At 44.0% G+C, this 20,458-nt stretch overlaps 1 protein-coding gene across 6 annotated transcripts in view; it reads right to left on the bottom strand.

Annotated features, from left to right (window-relative positions):
* Positions 1–20,458, bottom strand: part of tpm2 (tropomyosin 2 (beta)) — a 108,742-nt gene that overhangs the window by 51,407 nt on the left and 36,877 nt on the right. For 3 of the 6 annotated variants that reach the window (XM_034191617.1, XM_034191618.1, XM_034191616.1), the window contains exons 2-3: positions 13,534–13,659; positions 3,685–3,720 (exon numbers count right to left, since the gene is read on the bottom strand). In XM_034191617.1, the coding sequence (XP_034047508.1) occupies positions 3,685–3,720; positions 13,534–13,659 (162 nt within the window). Of the gene's footprint in view, positions 1–3,684; positions 4,040–13,533; positions 13,660–20,458 lie in introns of those variants that run through there. The other 3 variants (XM_034191620.1, XM_034191619.1, XM_034191621.1) reach the window with 2 other exon arrangements.

Here is a 20,458-nt window from a genome sequence, read left to right as displayed (position 1 = left end):
CTGTCTCTCTGTCTTACCCGCACTCCTGGCCTGTCCTCTCTGTGTCTCACCCTCTGTCTGGCCTGTCTCTCCTGCTGTGTCCTGTGGTCTTACTGCACTCTGACCTGTCTCTCTGTGGTCTCACATCTCTGTCTGGCCTGTCTCGCCACTGTCCCTCTGTGTCTTACCCGCACTCTGACCTGTTCTCTCTGCTGTCTCTGTGTCTTACCCGCACTCTGGGCCTGTCTCTCTGTGTCTCACCCTCTGTCTGGCCTGTCTCTCCACTGTCTCTGTGTCTTACCCGCACTCTGACCTGTCTCTCTGTGTCTCACCCTCTGTCTGGCCTGTCTCTCCACTGTCTCTGTGTCTTACCCGCACTCTGACCTGTCTCTCTGCTGTCTCTGTGTCTTACCCGCACTCTGGCCTGTCTCTCTGTGTCTCACCCTCTGTCTGGCCTGTCTCTCCGCTGTCTCTGTGTCTTACCCGCACTCTGACCTGTCTCTCTGTGTCTCACCCTCTGTCTGGCCTGTCTCTCCGCTGTCTCTGTGTCTTACCCACACTCTGGCCTGTCTCTCTGTGTCTCACCCTCTGTCTGGCCTGTCTCTCCGCTGTCTCTGTGTCTTACCCGCACTCTGGCCTGTCTCTCTGTGTCTCACCCTCTGTCTGGCCTGTCTCTCCGCTGTCTCTGTGTCTTACCCGCACTCTGGCCTGTCTCTCTGTGTCTCACCCTCTGTCTGGCCTGTGTCTCCACTGTCTCTGTGTCTTACCCGCACTCTGGCCTGTCTCTCTGTGTCTCACCCTCTGTCTGGCCTGTCTCTCTGTCTTACCCGCACTCTGGCCTGTCTCTCTGTGTCTCACCCTCTGTCTGGCCTGTCTCTCTGCTGTGTCTGTGTCTTACCTGCACTCTGGCCTGTCTCTCTGTGTCTCACCCTCTGTCTGGCCTGTCTGTCTGCTGTCTCTCTGTCTTTCCCGCACTCTGACCTGTCTCTCTGTGTCTCACCCTCTGTCTGGCCTGTCTCTCTGCAGTCTCTCTGTCTTACCCACACTCTGGTCTGTCTCTCTGTGTCTCACCCTCTGTCTGGCCTGTCTCTCTGTCTTACCCGCACTCTGGCCTGTCTCTCTGTGTCTCACCCTCTGTCTGGCCTGTCTCTCTGCTGTGTCTGTGTCTTACCTGCACTCTGGCCTGTCTCTCTGTGTCTCACCCTCTGTCTGGCCTGTCTCTCTGCTGTCTCTCTGTCTTACCCGCACTCTGGCCTGTCTCTCTGTGTCTCACCCTCTGTCTGGCCTGTCTCTCCGCTGTCTCTGTCTTACCCGTACTCTGGCCTGTCTCTCTGTGTCTCACCCTCTGTCTGGCCTGTCTCTCCGCTGTCTCTGTCTTACCCGCACTCTGGCCTGTCTCTCTGTGTCTCACCCTCTGTCTGGCCTGTCTCTCTGTCTTACCCACACTCTGGCCTGTCTCTCTGTGTCTCACCCTCTGTCTGACCTGTCTCTCCGCTGTCTCTCTGTCTTACCCGCACTCTGGCCTGTCTCTCAGTGTCTCACCCTCTGTCTGGCCTGTCTCTCCGCTGTCTCTCTGTCTTACCCGCACTCTGGCCTGTCTCTCTGTGTCTCACCCTCTGTCTGGCCTGTCTCTCTGTCTTACCCGCACTCTGGCCTGTCTCTCTGTGTCTCACCCTCTGTCTGGCCTGTCTCTCTGCTGTGTCTGTGTCTTACCTGCACTCTGACCTGTCTCTCTGTGTCTCACCCTCTGTCTGGCCTGTCTCTCCACTGTCTCTGTGTCTTACCCGCACTCTGACCTGTCTCTCTGCTGTCTCTGTGTCTTACCCGCACTCTGGCCTGTCTCTCTGTGTCTCACCCTCTGTCTGGCCTGTCTCTCCACTGTCTCTGTGTCTTACCCGCACTCTGACCTGTCTCTCTGTGTCTCACCCTCTGTCTGGCCTGTCTCTCTGTCTTACCCGCACTCTGGCCTGTCTCTCTGTGTCTCACCCTCTGTCTGGCCTGTCTCTCTGTCTTACCCGCACTCTGGCCTGTCTCTCTGTGTCTCACCCGCTGTCTGGCCTGTCTCTCTGTCTTACCCACACTCTGACCTGTCTCTCTGTGTCTCACCCTCTGTCTGGCCTGTCTCTCCACTGTCTCTGTGTCTTACCCGCACTCTGACCTGTCTCTCTGCTGTCTCTGTGTCTTACCCGCACTCTGGCCTGTCTCTCTGTGTCTCACCCTCTGTCTGGCCTGTCTCTCTGCTGTCTCTGTGTCTTACCCGCACTCTGGCCTGTCTCTCTGTGTCTCACCCTCTGTCTGGCCTGTCTCTCTGCTGTCTCTCTGTCTTACCCGCACTCTGGCCTGTCTCTCTGTGTCTCACCCGCTGTCTGGCCTGTCTCTCTGTCTTACCCGCACTCTGGCCTGTCTCTCTGTGTCTCACCCTCTGTCTGGCCTGTCTCTCCGCTGTCTCTGTGTCTTACCCGCACTCTGACCTGTCTCTCTGTGTCTCACCCTCTGTCTGGCCTGTCTCTCCACTGTCTCTGTGTCTTACCCGCACTCTGACCTGTCTCTCTGCTGTCTCTGTGTCTTACCCGCACTCTGGCCTGTCTCTCTGTGTCTCACCCTCTGTCTGGCCTGTCTCTCCACTGTCTCTGTATCTTACCCGCACTCTGACCTGTCTCTCTGTGTCTCACCCTCTGTCTGGCCTGTCTCTCCACTGTCTCTGTGTCTTACCCGCACTCTGACCTGTCTCTCTGCTGTCTCTGTGTCTTACCCGCACTCTGGCCTGTCTCTCTGTGTCTCACCCTCTGTCTGGCCTGTCTCTCCACTGTCTCTGTGTCTTACCCGCACTCTGACCTGTCTCTCTGTGTCTCACCCTCTGTCTGGCCTGTCTCTCCACTGTCTCTGTGTCTTACCCGCACTCTGACCTGTCTCTCTGTGTCTCACCCTCTGTCTGGCCTGTCTCTCCACTGTCTCTGTGTCTTACCCGCACTCTGACCTGTCTCTCTGCTGTCGTGTCTTACCCGCACTCTGGCCTGTCTCTCTGTTCTCACCCTCTGTCTGGCCTGTCTCTCCACTGTCTCTGTGTCTTACCCGCACTCTGACCTGTCTCCTGTGTCTCACCCTCTGTCTGGCCTGTCCTCCACTGTCCTGTGTCTTACCCGCACTGACCTGTCTCTCTGCTCTCTGTGTCGTTACCCGCACTCTGGCCTGTCTCTCTGTGTCTCCCCTCTGTCTGGCCTGTCTCTCTGTCTTACCCGCACTCTGACCTGTCTCTCTGCTGTCTCTGTGTCTTACCCGCACTCTGGCCTGTCTCTCTGTGTCTCACCCTCTGTCTGGCCTGTCTCTCCGCTGTCTCTGTGTCTTACCCGCACTCTGACCTGTCTCTCTGTGTCTCACGCCCTGTCTGGCTGTCTCTTCGTCTCTGCTGTCTCTGTCTTACCCGCACTCTGGCCTGTCTCTCTGTGTCTCACCCTCTGTCTGGCCTGTCTCTCCGCTGTCTCTGTGTCTTACCCGCACTCTGGCCTGTCTCTCTGTGTCTCACCCTCTGTCTGGCCTGTCTCTCCGCTGTCTCTGTGTCTTACCCGCACTCTGACCTGTCTCTCTGTGTCTCACCCTCTGTCTGGCCTGTCTCTCCGCTGTCTCTGTGTCTTACCCGCACTCTGGCCTGTCTCTCTGTGTCTCACCCTCTGTCTGGCCTGTCTCTCCGCTGTCTCTGTGTCTTACCCGCACTCTGGCCTGTCTCTCATTGTCCGCTTCAGCCTGAAGCAGCTCGCTGCGTTCCTCCGCTTCATATGCAGCTTGTTGCAGCGTCTGAATTTTCCTTCTAACAGACTCTAAAGACGTGAAAGACGCCATCATGAAGACTTGTCTGCGCGACGCTCATCACGTTTCCATGGCAACAGGGTCAGCTACGTGACGTATCCACTTCTTCTTGACTTTAGTTTGAGTAGCAAGTACCATGATCCAGAAATCAGAATAAAAACTGCTGTCCACTCTTCTCCGTCTCCCATCATCATGTTTTTTTTTTCTCTAATTCGACGTATTTTGCTTTTCTTCTTGTACTACTGCTTGATCTTGTTGCTGTTGTTGGGATTCACGGCAGCTAAGCAGCTTCTCAGGTGCTCTGCTGCCCCCTGTAGTACGGTTTTGCTTTTTAGGTCCAAAAGTAATTAATTATTATTTTCTAAGACAGGAAGTCATAAATCTGATAATGTACGGCACACATTTATTGTCTTCTTGTACTTTCAACAAAGTAAGGGAACATCATTTACAAATTTAGTGAGCACGTGTCATCCTCTGATCTTCTATCACTCACACACCTCCATGATAACTGCACCAAAACTCATTCCTGAAAAGAAAAGGTTCACCCCAAACCAAAGCATATATACTCAAAGGGGGTTATATTGTGCAAAATCAGTTTATCTACATTTTGCATTCAAAGATGGTGTTTCACATTCTAAAATCTCTTTTCCCACTATAACTACCAGAAATGAAATACACTGGCATCTTTGGGGCACCTGCAGAATTTTAAAACTGCACAGTGTAGTTATTACACATTCTTGCGTGCCGTGATTATTATGATTATCACATTAATAAGCGGACTATTCTTCATGCACAGTAAAATCACCAGTGTTAAATTAACACTGACAGTGACAGCCCCATTCTGGCCAGAGTAGGACCATATGTACTCTGGCACTGGTAATTTAACCCTCTCAGTGTTAGTTTTACACTGGTGGTAGAAATATCTTTGAAGACTGGCCCTGGGTTGATATTACCAGGTCAGGTCTGGAAGCATTTGCTGATACTGTACATTGCATCCATCACATCACACAACTGCTTTGGCTCCTGGATGCCAACCACCCAGCAGAGAACCAGTCCATCTCCACCTGTTCCAAGTAGCCATCTATATGCCACAGCCAGTTGAAATGTGCATGAGTTGTTGGCCTTCTCCAGCCACTGAATCATGCTCCGAGAAATGTACCGGATGGCCAAATAAAAACTGGTATGTTGGGGGGAAAATACACTTTAATAATGTATACAGAAGAGGGATTATGCTGGAAGACGGATTTATATGTCATTTTTGATAATTCATTTATTTAGGCACTGGGTGGGTACTGGACTGTAAATAAATTGGATTTATGTGGTCATGTAACTAAGGTGTCGTGTAATTTAATAAATAGTGAGACGAGGGTAGGAATTCATAAGTGTATACATCTTCCTACTCCTTTTCAAGCATTGTTTCTTTGTTTATTTTATATATTGTATTTTTTTTTCTTGTGGATGTTTTCTTTGTGTGTGTGTTTTTTTTGTTTGTTTGTTTTTTTGTTTTGTTTTTTTTTGTCGCTACACTGGTGTTCAACATTTGAAAGTTTTCTACAAAGTAAAGTAAAGGAATCATGAGTGGTGAGTACAGCACTCAAACATGATTTATTATAATATTTCCCTAGAATTGGGTTTGTAAAATAACCAAATAAATCAATAAATATTTAAAAAAGAAACTTTAAGAAATGACTTCATATGATGTATGCCACGAGGGGTCGCTGTTGCAAAGGTGATTATAGCGCTGAGCTGCACGTGGCCCTGCTGGTGGTTCAAATCTGGACAGAAGTCACTTTTTTTAACTTAAATCTGTGTGATCTTCTAGGATTGAATCCTAAACCCTGGCGCCCTTGTTTCATAACTTAAACTGGATATTTTAGCAAAAAGAACATGAAGTTCCTGGAACACAAACCAGACGTCTGCATTGACTCGTGGAAACATAAACAGTTCCGGCACGGCTTCCATTCTTTTCCATCTTTGGTAAACCAGCCACACTACAGGAGGCTCACATTCATTTTGGGACAGATAAAAGCCACACTCACTTTCATCGCTCGCCAGCAATATTTTAACCGACCAACTGAGGCATAACATTAACAGCGCTCCAGCACTGTGTCTGCGTCTGAGTGTTGTTGACATCGTGCAACATCTGTGATGAACAGCATCTTCTGCTTCTGATCCCAGCCTTCAACATGAACAGACACGGAGCCAGAACTTTGACATGCATTTAAATCTGTCTGCATCCTGGGTTCGAGGTTCTTGATAAATGACCTCGCTTTTTATAATTATCTTATAAATAATCTGGGAAACACTGAATTCTTGTGAGAGTCCACACTGCAAACAGCTACACAGGAGTTTCTGTGGCAGCTGTTTCAGCACTTGAACCTGGTAGTGATTGTAAAATATGATTGGATGTTAGCACTTCAATGATTAATCAGTTATAAACTATTAAAATAATCAGTGACTATGTTAAAAAAAAAAACAATCCAAGTTCTCTGATTTCAGCTTCATAAATGTGAAAACCTTCTCATATAGTTTACTAGTTTCTTTGCTCCTTGCTGACAGTAAATAGTGCAGCAGATAACAGAAACAATCCTGCAAATAGTGATAGAAGTACCAAATTCAGCACAAATACTCCACATTACTCTTTACAAAAAAAAAAAAAAAAAACAATTGGCCACTTTAATTTTCAATAGGCAGCCAGGTAGGGGTCAACTGAAGAATTACACAGAGGTCGAAATTAAAAGATGCTTCAATCATATTGAAATCAATACCACATTATTTGTCTGATCAGAAATGCACCAAAAAGGTATAGTTTGGCATAATACTATGAAGTTATAGGGTAAAAACAGAATGGTGACACAAAGGTCAATTTCAGTTTGTACAGGGGTCAAAAGTTAAAGGTGCTCCAATTTTGGTAAAAAGTGATGCAGTGATGGTTGAGCTAATAAGATTAATAAGTGGAATAATTTTCACTATGGTGAATGCTTGGTCTGCAAAGTAAAGGTCAAACAATGTTGACGTCCATCAGATTCTATGACATGTGACATATGTTGCCCCGTAATGTGACAAATAATAAGCATGACACATGGTGTAAACTATTCCTTTAAGCCACAATAATTTATTTTTGAGCACACAAACTTAAAACATAATCAAAATCATCAACATTAATTATTTAGAGTTTGTACACAGTAAAATCACCAGTGTAAAACGAACACTGGTAGTGTTAACACTGCCGGTGTTAGTTTTAACTCTGCCGGTGTACATATGGTCCCACTCTTGTCTGAATTCTGTAAAAAGACCAGTTCGGATCCACTTTTTCTCTGATGTCCCCTGTGTTTACACTAAACAACCTATCTCTTCCAAATAAACAAGATGGTGCATTTTTGTGATGGTTCTGCTGCAGAAATACAGATCATCATGGCACAGCCCCTCACCATGTGGACAGAAGTACTCCAGCACAGTTCAGCACACTGATTGTTGTCAATCGTGATCACAGTCCAGGGTACAAGATGGACACGGGTCTTTTTAAATCAAGCAAAAGAGCAGCAGCATCTATACACACCAGTGCTGAGCTGCAACTCAGGAAACCATATACACACACACTCCAGTCGCACTAAATTGGTTTGGAATAGATGGAGTTTACATCAAGGTGTTGACAGGTTTTATGATGTTAGTAGAACTTGATACTGTACATCACAGATTAGTACAGCGCCTGCTGCAGCTGTCAGCAGTAACCCTGCCGGTTTCCACCGGAACAGTTGATGAAGGTTTGAAGGACAGAAACATTAAGCCTTAAAGTGATAGATAGATAGATAGATAGATAGATAGATAGATAGATAGATAGATAGATAGATAGATAGATAGATAGATAGATAGATAGATAGATAGATAGATAGATAGATAGATAGATAGATAGATAGATAGATAGATAGATAGATAGATAGATAGATAGATAGATAGATAGATAGATAGCTAGCTAGCTAGCTAGCTAGCTAGCTAGCAAACTGCAGCTCGACCAAGCTTCTGGCTGGATATTTGATGACTCGTCTTACCAGAACTGGTAGAGTTTATTTAAAGTGGTTGGCGTCGTGGCACAGACCCGGCTTGTCAGTGTAGTCCATAAATTTTTCATAGGATTGAGGTTGGGTCATTGGAAAGACCTTTCCAGAAGCTTAATGTTAGCCTGCTTTATCAATTCACAACCAGTTTAGATGTGTGTTTGGGATCATTGTCCTGCAGCAAAACATCCCCACAGCACCACCATGCTTCACTGTAGGGACGGTGCCTGGTTTCCTCTAAACATGATGCCTGACATTCACACCAAAGAGTTCAATCTTTGTCTCATCAGACCAGAGAATTTTGTTTCTCATGATCTGAGAGTCCTTCAGGTGCCTTTTGGCAAACTCCAGGTGGGCTGCTATGTGCCTTTTACCAGAGGTGGGAGTAAGTCAGTGTCAAGTCATTCTCAAGTCATGAATCAGCAAGTCCCAAGTCAAGTCTCAAGTCAGTTGTCAAACACTTGGTGGTTATTATGACTTGAGACTTGACTTGGGACTTGCTGATTCATGACTTGAGAATGACTTGACACTGACTTACTCCCACCTCTGCCTTTTACTAAGGAGTGGCTTCCGTCTGGTCACTCTACCATACATGCCTGATTGGTGGATTGCTGCAGAGATGGTTGTCCTTCTAGAAACTTCTCTTCTCTCCACAGAGGAATGCTGGAGCTCTGACAGAGTGACCATCGGGTTCTTGGTCACCTCCCTGACTATTCAGGCTGTTGACCCCTGATCGCTCAGTTTAGACGGGCGGCCAGCTCTAGGAAGAGTCCTGGTGGATCCAAATTTCTTCCATTTACAGATGATGGAGGCTACTATACTCATTGGGACCTTCAAAGCAGCAGAAATGCTTCTGTGCTCTTCTCCAGACGTGTGCCTTGAGACAATGATGTCTCGGACATGATTGATTACAGACGATTCCTTTGACTTCATGCTTGACTGTCAACTGTGGGACCTTATATGTAGACAGGTGCATGTCTTTCCAACTCATGTCCAACCAACTGAATTTACCCCAGGTGGACTCCAATGAAGCTGTAGAAACATCTCAAGGATCATCAGTGGAAACAGGATGCAACTGAGCTCAATTTTGAGCTCCATGGCAAAGGCTGTGAATACTTATGTGTAACCAGTCAGTGACTTCCATACGACATGCCCCTCTCCCACAGAGATCAGTAACAAAAAGGGACCATAACACATTAAATAAACAGAATATAACATACATGACAAAACAGTAAAATAAAAATAAAAATCCTCCGGTCACTGACTTCCATATGACATGCCCCTACACAAATTACTAAGCGACAGCCATAAGTTTCAGCATATCATAGGCACTTTATAACAAGTCTAAACTAACCAGTGAACTCAAAAATGCAATAAAAGAAACTAAAAACAGAAATTCCCTCCTGACTTAAGACAACTTAACTCTTTCACAAAGATCAGTAACAAAAGGGGAGAGGAAAAGGCTCAAAAACACTATTTATAGAGGGCAGCGTCACATTATAATGTGAACGTAGTGGGACAAACGCAAATTAAAGTTCCACATCAGACTCGGAGGTCGCGTATGAACTAAAATAAATAAAAATAAAAGGTTAAAATCTTACACAGACTTTGTGTAATTGTAACAATAACTAATGTAAAACATATTTGACACATGCATATTCCTGCTGTATAATTGACCCTGTTATACATGTAATTTCTTCTATTTTTTCTAGGAAAATTTGAAAAAAGTGAAGCACTGTGAATACTTTCCAGATACACCGTATGTCTGATGTCATGGTTTGCCTTTGTCTGCCTCTCTCTCCTTTCCTTTTTTTTAACCTTGTGTGTAGTTTGCAAGTTTTCGCCCCAGATGGTGCGCTGCAGAACCAAAGAACACCTGCTGCTCATCACCACCACACAAGTGACATGCATGAGCGGCTCATCAGCAGCGGGTTACTTAAACCCAGGCTTTCAGCTTATTCACGGCCAGATTCTTGGTTTTCCATGCCATGAAGCCAGATTCTTGCATTGCAACCTGATTGTGAAGCTTCCATGACCTTGACCTCATCTTTCCTGCCACTTCCATGTGCTCTGACATCTGAGCTTTTTGCAGCTCGTTTCAAGGTAACCTGGCCAACTCTAATTCCCATATTAGAACTTGTTAATTTCCCTGGTGTTTCCAGACACTCTCCTGCACGGCTCCCATGTCGCATATGCTCCTGACTCCATGACTATCTGCACCACGTCACTGTGGAACTCTGACTCTCCGCTACAGAGCACGTAGCTCTGCCACACTTCAGTTAAGTTCCTTCATGTTCTGTGGGATTCCGCTCTCATGCAACTCCTGTCTATGAAATGTTCCAAGAACTAGTACCAAGAGAAGAACTGTTTCCAAAAACTGTATGAACTCTGATATTGAACCACTAAGAACTTTCCAAGTCATTTCTAAAGTCAAGTCCTGCTTAATTGGAACTGCATCACAAGATGCGCAGCACTTGACCTCTAACCTCTGAAGATACCTCGTGTACTGTGAACGATTCCTGAACAGCAAACCTTATTTCCTAAACATTATTCCCAGGACTGTGAACATTCCTGTTTTGAGCCTTCTGTGAACTGTTGGTTGTTAAAGGCTTCAGTGTTACAAGTGCAGTCACTCACCTCTTCTCTGCTCGATTCTCCTACAACCCCTGGCAAAAATTATGGAATCACCGGCCTCGGAGGATATTCATTCAGTTGTTTAATTTTGTAGAAAAAAAGCAGATCACACACATGACACAAAACTAAAGTCATTTCAAATGGCAACTTTGTGGCTTTAAGAAACACTATAAGAAATCAGGAAAAAAAAAAATTGTGGCAGTCAGTAACAGTTACTTTTTTAGACCAAGCAGAGGGAAAAAATATGGAATCACTCAATTCTGAGGAAAAAATTATGGAATCATGAAAAACAAAAGAACGCTCCAACACATCACTAGTATTTTACAATGGGCTAAGGAAAAGCAATCGTGGACTGTGGATGACTGGATGAAAGTCATATTCAGTGATGAATCTCGAATCTGCATTGGGCAAGGTGATGATGCTGGAACTTTTGTTTGGTGCCGTTCCAATGAGATTTATAAAGATGACTGCCTGAAGAGAACATGTACATTTCCACAGTCATTGATGATATGGGGCTGCATGTCAGGTAAAGGCACTGGGGAGATGGATGTCATTACATCATCAATAAATGCACAAGTTTACGTTGATATTTTGGACACTTTTCTTAACCCATCAATTGAAAGGATGTTTGGGGATGATGAAATCATTTTTCAAGATGATAATGCATCTTGCCATAGAGCAAAAACTGTGAAAACATTCCTTGCAAAAAGACACATAGGGTCAATGTCATGGCCTGCAAATAGTCCGGATCTTAATCCAATTGAAAATCTTTGGTGGAAGTTGAAGAAAATGGTCCATGACAAGGCTCCAACCTGCAAAGCTGATCTGATAACAGCAATCAGAGAAAGTTGGAGCCAGATTGATGAAGAGTACTGTTTGTCACTCATTAAGTCCATGCCTCAGAGACTGCAAGCTGTTATAAAAGCCAGAGGTGGTGCAACAAAATACTAGTGATGTGTTGGAGCATTCTTTTGTTTTTCATGATTCCATAATTTTTTCCTCAGAATTGAGTGATTCCATATTTTTTTCCCTCTGCTTGGTCTAAAAAAGTAACCGTTACTGACTGCCATAATTTTTTTTTTTCCTGATTTCTTATAGTGTTTCTTAAAGCCAGAAAGTTGCCATTTGAAATGACTTTAGTTTTGTGTCATGGCTGTGATCTACTTTTTTTCTACAAAATTAAACAACTGAATGAACATCCTCCGAGGCCGGTGATTCCATAATTTTTGCCAGGGGTTGTAGTTCCCATCCTTGGCTCTGTGTGCCCACCTGGCTCCGGATACAGTTCCCATATAACCCAGGATTCCAGTTTGTTCTCAGACTTCCAAGTCTGTCTATGTGTGCACTGCAGCTCCCAGTGCTCCCACTGCTACAAGCGGGCCCTGTTTTGGCTCAGCAGGTCATCTAAGCAGCGCAGCATTGTTTATATGTTTATTGTAAATAAATCTCTTTTCATTCACAACCAGTTCTGATCCTTGCTCCCAGCATTTAAGTCCAGCACCTGTAATGGTCTGGTTCCGTCCGGACTTTGAACCATAACATCTGAACCTGTATGTATAACTTTGACCTTGTGTGGATTAGAGAAGATCCAAAATAAAGTCAAACTTGTCCACCCAGATCTTGCTTTTTAAAGGCATTCATGATGTATGCTGTACTATCATTCCACAGTGGCAAAAGACATCATTAAAAGCCCCAAATTACTGTGCCATGTGTGTCCATGATGAGTGTATGTAAACATCTGACCACATCTGTAAGTCCTGAGACTGTACAGCTGTGGAAAAGATGGGAGCTGCAGGTTAATGAGCACCATAGGATGAATTAAGAAGCACATTAGGAAAGTTGCCACCTGGAACAAATTGCTCAGTTGCTACCTCAGGCAGCAAGGAACAGACGGTGGTGTCTCAACAGAAAAAGTGGATGATCTCAGGAAAATGTAGTAGTGGCTAGAAATGGCTGGATTAAAGGATAACACAAAGGCTCTGATCACGCAGTGCAAGAACAGGCGATCAACACCAGACCAATAGATGCAGAGGTCGATATCAGTAGACAGGACCCAAGACGCAGGCTGTGCAAAGACGCCCCCGATACAGTCCAACACATTACAAGTCCATAATTCCAAATGGGAGACAGCAACAAAGGAGTTTGAAAACGGCAGAGAAAAGGTCCTGTGAGGCAGGTTACAAAGTGACAAGCAAGTGCTGATGGAGATTGATCAAGAGCAGAAGAAGTCAGTTGTGACAGATGGAGCAATCCCAAGTCACGGCAGTGTCAGGAAGAAGGAGCACAAGAAGCTCAAGAATGACCAGGTGCTAAAGAAGAGCTAAAATGGATGTGAAAGGCGAAATCAATCCAAAGTGGTAAAGTGCTCTACAATCCTTTCTGTGTGTAATCTGTATGTTCCTCTGGTGTTTACTTGAGTATCCACCAAGTCCTCTGCTTTCCTTCCACCATAAAAAAATATGCACATTATCTCAAATGGTTTCTTGCCTGCCACTGATTAAGATAGTTTCTCTAGACCTGGAGTTTGTACCCGACTGGACTGTGGTTTCTTACTGCACCTCATATTGTGTTTACGGAGGGACTCTGTATGAAATGGTCATAATTCCTGAATGATTAATGTGAAATTTTCTGTAACAAACATCCTTTGAATTGAAGCTAAAAGCCTATAGTACTATAAGCACATCTTAACTGTTTCATTTTATCGTCAGCATGGTGGTTTACGGGAGCCTATTAGCAAAAACTGCATCACTGTCCAAATACTTATGGACCCAACAGTAACAAGAATAGCTATGAACTGTTCAAAAACTGATATCAAACCACTCTGGTGCCTGAAGTTGTCTTAACACAGGTGTGGCCAAGTTCGGTCTTCAAGAGCTACCTTCCTGAGACTCTTAGTTGTCCAACACACCTGAATCCAATGAAAGACTAGACTTCTAATGAGCCTTTCATTGGATTCAGGTGTGTTAGACAACTAAGAGTGTCAGGAAGGTAGCTCTCGAGGACCGAACTTGGCCACCCCTGTAGTTGTCGGGTGGCATCGGGTGGTTGCCGGGTCACTCACCTCTGTTGCTTTCTTCTCAGCCTGCTCCAGCTTCTCCTGGGCGTCCTTCAGCGACTCTGAGTATTTGTCGAGTTCATCCTCCACTCCTTTCAACTTCTTCTGCAGGCCCAGCAGCTCCTCTTCCAGCTACAGGGCAAGCACGAAAAACAAAAAAAACACTTATCAACACAGACACAAACCACATGGACGGAGCAGAGAAGGATGTTCTTAAAAATAAGATGTCAAATTTTAGCTCCAGCTTCCTGCAGGGCGCACGGGAAACTAGAGCCTAGATATGATCTGTTTTTTGGAAACTAAGTCCTTCTCTGTTCCACTCCATCATAAAACTGTGACTTCTGATGGAAATAGGCTAAATTTGCATGATGCACAGTTTCTCCAAACAGATCCACAGAAGGCTTTATCTCCTTCAGAGTTGTCTTGATGGCTTCCTTCACTAGGTTCCTTCTTGCACTCAGTTTTTGAGAACTGCCTACTCCAGAAATATTTACCATACATTTGTAATTCTTAATGACTGATAGAAATGAAGTGACATGGAAATGTACATGTATCCATCCCCAGACATGTCTAAAGATAATAATAATTCTCATATTGTTTGTTCAGTGACTTAAGGGAAAATGGAGGGACTGTGGACACAAATGGTCAAAACTCATTCATGCTTAATGCAACATTTTTGTTGAAGGCCTTGAATTAAAGCTAAAACTTGATGCTACGAGCACATCTTTATTGTTCCATTTTAGCTCCATTGTGTTGGGGTTTGGGGCCAATTCACAAAAATCACATCACTCTCCAAATTTATTCATTTATTTATTCCACATTATCGACCAGACTTTAAAATGCAGTGACGGCAAAGACACCCAACAGAAAAATGAGTGGACTTGGAAACAAACACATTTTAGCTCAAGTGATTTCAGAAAACTAAAATGTACGAGACATTTCCATTTCCAGTCAATACAAGTCCATTTCCTGCCACACAATCTGGGCATAAGCACTGCCACCATCATGCCACAGGGCCAACATCTGACTTATGCCTACACCTTGGTTGTGGTGCTGAGATAACACAGTGAATATGATGTGACAACTGTCAATCTGAATCAGAGATTAATTAAAGGAATGGGCGCAATTTGGTGGGGGATAGGGGGGACACGTCCCCCCCACCTTTTCAACCGGGGGGACAGAATATGGTATGTCCCGCCCACCTTCTGACATATATGTGTGTACTTGAAACATGCTATGCCAGTCTTATGTGCAAAACCATGTCAGAATAGTATCTTTGTTTCTGCAAATTTGTATTTTTAGCAACATTGACTTGTTTACAACACCTGTTTCTTGTTTGTCACATTCGGAATTTTCTGGGACTGCATTTGCCCAGATTTGAAACCAAAAATAGTTGCCTCTAGGGACTAGTGTCTACACATAAGTATCAATGGTCCATATGCTAATTTACTCAATTCTGAAAGTTAGAAAAGGAAATCAGAAAAGCTATCTGGGACCTCAGAAAGCCCATCTGCAATTATTGCTTGATCTCCAAAATCAGTCTATGCAAGCGAAATTATGTTCAGTATGAGTGTTGTTATTAGTGTCACTTCGAAAATTAAATTTATGATAAGTAATTTATCCTAAACTTACGATCTGTTGTTTTTTCAAACTTATGCAAAAACAAATCTTGAGAAAAAAAAATACAGTATGCGATAGTTAATAATTATTAAGAGCCTGTTCTTTCATATTTATGAATACATTTTACCACATTGCAGTTGTTTTTTTTAATGAAAACTCAACCTATCATTCTTTTTGAATTCTACACATGTGGTGATACCTTATTTACACCAGGATGTTAATAAAATCAATGCTGGCTATTCTCAGAATAAAGTACTTATATCCACAGTTTCAAATTGCATAAGTCAAATGGTGTCCACTTTATGGTCTTCTCAAAACATTAAAATTACTGTTCTGGATGCTCAGAATGCATCTGAGCTTATCTAGAAACCGCTGGCTTCTGAAGGCCTAAATCGGCCCCCAGACCACCGGCCTATGGGCTTCGGCCCTGCGCGCCTCGCACTTTGTCCCCCCAAATTCTAGTTCTAAATTGCGCCCTTGATTAAAGGACATGTCACATGTGTTTTAATATCCCAGTTAGCAACACAACATGTGTCTCCCTGCACACATGCACTCATAATTTGTGGTTTCTGATGTTTTTATTCCTCTCCCAAAGCGAGGAAACAGGTGCATTTCCGGAATACATCTCACTCGGCAATTCACTGCATTTCTCTGCGTGTGATGTAGTTAAGAGCAAAACAGAAACAGACAGATAGAAGGAAACAAATGTGGTTATGTCTGATAATGAAGTTTCAGAGCTTTTCTTTGAAAGTAGTGGCTTGGATTTACAGAGGAGACAGCACACTTCACCCCAAATCTCTTATCTTTTTCAGAGTCTGTCGGAATATGGAACTTAAAATGTGGTGAATATGGTCTTTTCCTTCTAACGCCGTCGTGCACATGAACTGAAGGAGGAAGCAAGTGCGTGCATGCGCGAGGATTTGTGATTACCTGACCCACTTGCATGATGCACGTTCCTTGGGCATTCACGCTAACATCCATAAGATGTTTGTAAATCACTTCAGATGTGTTATCTAGTGTTTAAAAAAGAGTGTTTAGATTTAGAAGATTATTTCCTGCTAAATTTTACCAACCATATGAGAAACATATTACATTTACATAGAAATAAGCTGTTTTGGAATTTTCTGCCATCTTGGTTTATTTTGTTTGAGCGAGCCAACTGACGTCACGCTGCCTTTCTTTACTCTGATTGGCTGTGTTGCTGTGTCCTTCCCAGCATCCTCGTGAAGCTCAGGGGAAGCCCCACATGATCTTTGACATCACTACCAAATGTAGGTCAAGGCATCTGGTCCCTTGAATTTCTACCCATCAGGGGTTGAAATTCTAAGTTGTTTCCAGACAGTGTGAATTTGAATTCACACTGGAGGGTTTGACTATTGGCCGAACTCTCCTTTTCAGCACCCTGGAGTAGAATTTACCAGGGAGGCTGAGTAGTGTGATGCCCCTGTAATTGGCACACACTCTCTGGTCTCCCTTTTTAAATATGGGCACCACCAACCCAGTTTGCCACTCCCTAGGCCACTGTCCCAGACCTCAACACAATGTTGAAGAGGCGTCTCATCCCAAACAATCCCTCCACACCCAGAGCCTTCAGCATTTCTGGACGAATCTCATCAACCCCCAGGGCTTTGCCAGTGCGGAGTTGTTTGACTACCTCAGTGACTTCCACCAGGAAAATTGATGATGATACTATAGAGGTTGCTCCAGTCTGATGCAGAGTTCCTCAAAGTGTTCCTTCCAGCATCCAATTACCTACTCAGTTGAGGTCAATCCTTACTGCAGACAGCTTGGATGGTTTCCCTTTTTCCCCTCCTCACGGTCTGCCAGAAGCACGTTGGTGCCGAGCGAAAGTCCTTCTCCATGGTTACTCTAAAATCCTCCCACACCCGCTGCTTTGCCTCCCTCACAGCAGAGGTTTCCACCTTTGGGGCCTGTTGGTACCTTGTCTTTATTCCTTATTTAAATGCTAAGCAATAAAATTATAGTGGTGCCAGGGAAAATGATTTTTTATGACAAATTATTGTATCTCCATAGATAAGAGGTGGACCATAGTTCTGTGCTGAGTACAAAATAAGTTTGAGAAACCTGATCATTACTGTCATTAACATGTTACACTTTGTCCACAAAACACAGAGGCACATATATTGAAGTCTGTGCACGGGACGCACAGTGCATGAACACTGGTGGAATCCAGAGAACAGTTCTCTGTGTGTGTTCCACCTGCAGAAAGCAGCATAATTATTCATAGGTTTGCTGAAATACCATGGATGGAACAGTAATTTAATGTCTGAACTAGGAGATTCAATTTTTTATTTTTCATTCTCAGCACGTGAACACGTTCAGTTATGTGGCAGAGTTCATATGTATCAAAATACAATGCGCACATGCACCTACATGCCAGTTCAGTTTTGCTTCAGTATTTATTTTCTATGTATTCTCTAATCAGTTCTCGTGCAGTTTTTTTCATGCATATTATTTTCTGTTCCAATTTTAGTTCTCTTCTTCATGTCCGATTCTATGTTCCTATTCATTGTTACATTTTATTCTGTCCTCAGCCTCGGTTCATAGTTCCCTGTTTCCCTCTCACCCAACCGATTATGTTCTCACTTCACGTCTCTGCACCTGCCTTGTGTCTGTCTTTCACTTTGTTTCTGTCCACTCTGTGTTTTCCTTCATTCTCACTCTTGGCACTTGCTCACACATGTTTGTATCCTACATCACTGTAGTTTGTGCACTCCCCTCCTCACATTCTTGCCTGTGCATCATCTTTGTTCACTAGCCATGCCCCCTTTCTAGATCTTTCCTTGTGTGCACCTCGTTAATGCCACCTGTTCCTCATCTCACTTCCTAATTAGTCCACATGCATTTAAACCCCACAGTCCTTCACTTCCCTGCCAGATTGTTGTCTCTGTACACTTTCCAGCCTTTGATCACAGTCCTGAGTTTGCATTGCCATGTTCTGATTTCGGCTCTGTTCTCCTTGACTATGCCTCTTGCCTCACCCCAGATGTCTGTGATTGCTCATGCCCCAGAGCCCTGCTCACCCATGACTGCGTCTCAGCCTAACCCTACTTGTACCTCTGCCTCGCTGACAGATCACCTGAGCCTAGAATAAAGACCATTATTACATCCACACCCAAGCCATGTCTGGGAGTCTGTATTGTGGGTCCAGCAGCTCCTGGTGCCGGGTCGCCGCCCGTCCTAACATTAGTAAATCAATCTACACCACAAAGCACAAAAGTGTGGAATGCCCATGCATGTATGATGCAGACTCATTCCATCACCAAACAGGTGATGGAATAAGAAGACTTTATCAGTAATTCAGGCAGTAGGTACGGTACACAGATTGGCAGTCAGCGTGGCAGAGGTACAGGCAAGAGTTCAGGAAAGGCGTCATCAAAAAACAGGCAGGGTTCAAGAGCACAGCAAACAGAGTTTTATGGGCAGAGACAAAAAAACAAGGTCCAGAAAAACAGGCAAGGTAAAGCACGGTGTGGAAACAAAAAACTATAACGAGAGAGCTGGGACAGACAATATAACATCAACGAACTAGCAATGAACACAAAACTCACAGGGCTTAAATACACAGAGGTTAATTAGGTAGTGATGTGAAACAGGTGTGGTGAGCTGGCAGGAGGAGGGCGTGGTCAAACAAAGATGAGAGACTGTGTGAGGCAAGAGAGCGCGGTAACAAGTGGGCGAGGAGATGACTAACAAAATGGGGCGTGGCCAACAGACATGAGGAAGTGCAGGTGAAGGACAAGAGAGTGCAGTGATCAGAGGGAGAGACAGTGATACAAATGAAACTGGGTGTGAGTAAAAGAGAACAAGGCTAGCATGGACATGACTAAAAACCATAAACAAACAATACTAAAATATCCAGACAGAGAAGAACTAAAAACCAAAGGCTGCATTGAATCTAAACATGAAAAGAATCAGACTAGACAACAAATGTAAATAACTGAAGAGAAAGCAACAAGAAAATCAAAAGCTGAAACTATAACGGAACTGACATGAATAATACGACCAAAGACTAACGTGGTAAACCTGACCAATAAAACTAGTGACAGAAGCAATCATGAAACAACAATCAAAAACAGTGACTCAAAATTGAACTAAACAAGAATGGCACTCAACATGTGGCCATAGTGAGAAACAGAAACTAAAACCTGTGACAAAAGAAAAATAAACAGATGATTAAAAAAGCAGATAAAAAGAAATCAATGAAGAAAAGACGGAAAGCATAATAAGACCTGAGCAGGGACAAATCCTGACACTCAGTTGTAAATGGGTACTAGCTTTGGCTGGGGAAGTAAATGTTAGGCATCATTGTAAAACACTTTAAGAATGTACTAGATGGGAAAGTGCTATAGAAATGCAGCCCTTCTTTCCTTCCTTCCTTTCTTCCTTCCTATGTAGTCCCTGTAGATAATTTAAATTAGGTCATAAACATGTACATCACAGCATGAAAATCCTGCACACGGCAGGTCATTCTCATAAACCAAGGCTGAATCTCAATTCTACCCCTCAGTCCTTCCCCTTACCCCTTACCCTCTGTTTTGTGCAGGCACGAGAGACGGAGGGGTGTCTCAATTCTCTTTTTGGAGCAAGGCGGAGGGGTAGGCGGAGGGATTCAAACCCCTCCGTTTGGAGTGAATCTGGATGCACACTCCGTTTGGAGGGGTAGGAGGAGCTTACTGCTGTCTCTGGAAAAACAAACATGGCGCCGAAAGAGCCGCACAAATGCCGCTTTCATTACAAATTAGTTATAACTTGCCAAAAAACTTTACAGGCAGTTGTCTACGACAGCAACGTGTATGCTGCTGGATGCATGTTGCGTATATTGTCGTTCTGAAGAATATCGTAACGTTGCTAGTGCACTGAGGCGTTATAATGCACATACACATGAACACTACGATAAAACACTTTTATATCTCACAATGGAGAAAATCATGATAAAGGATAAGCACGTTAATTTGTATGTTCATAAATCTTTGGATAATAGCGACCCCTGCTGTTGGATTTCAAGGTCTGTAACACGTGTGTGTTTTGTAACGAAACAGGGAGCCCTGAGCACACTCAGCTCCTAACAAGAAAATGAGGCAGAAAATGAGGAGAAGTTTCATCAATGGGAGTAAGTTGGAAAATATATACACACACATGTATATGTGTAACACATAACCTGACGTCCTAATAAACTGCTATTATTTGTCAAAGAAATTTCTAAAGGAAATAGGGCTGGATGCAAAAAATGGGAGAATTTGAAATATAAACTTAACAGAACTAGATGCAGCCCATAACATACATACAG

This window comes from Thalassophryne amazonica, chromosome 17 (genome assembly GCF_902500255.1).
Source record: "Thalassophryne amazonica chromosome 17, fThaAma1.1, whole genome shotgun sequence".
NCBI classification, from domain to species: domain Eukaryota; kingdom Metazoa; phylum Chordata; class Actinopteri; order Batrachoidiformes; family Batrachoididae; genus Thalassophryne; species Thalassophryne amazonica.
This window is presented reverse-complemented; position numbering and strand designations above follow the sequence as displayed.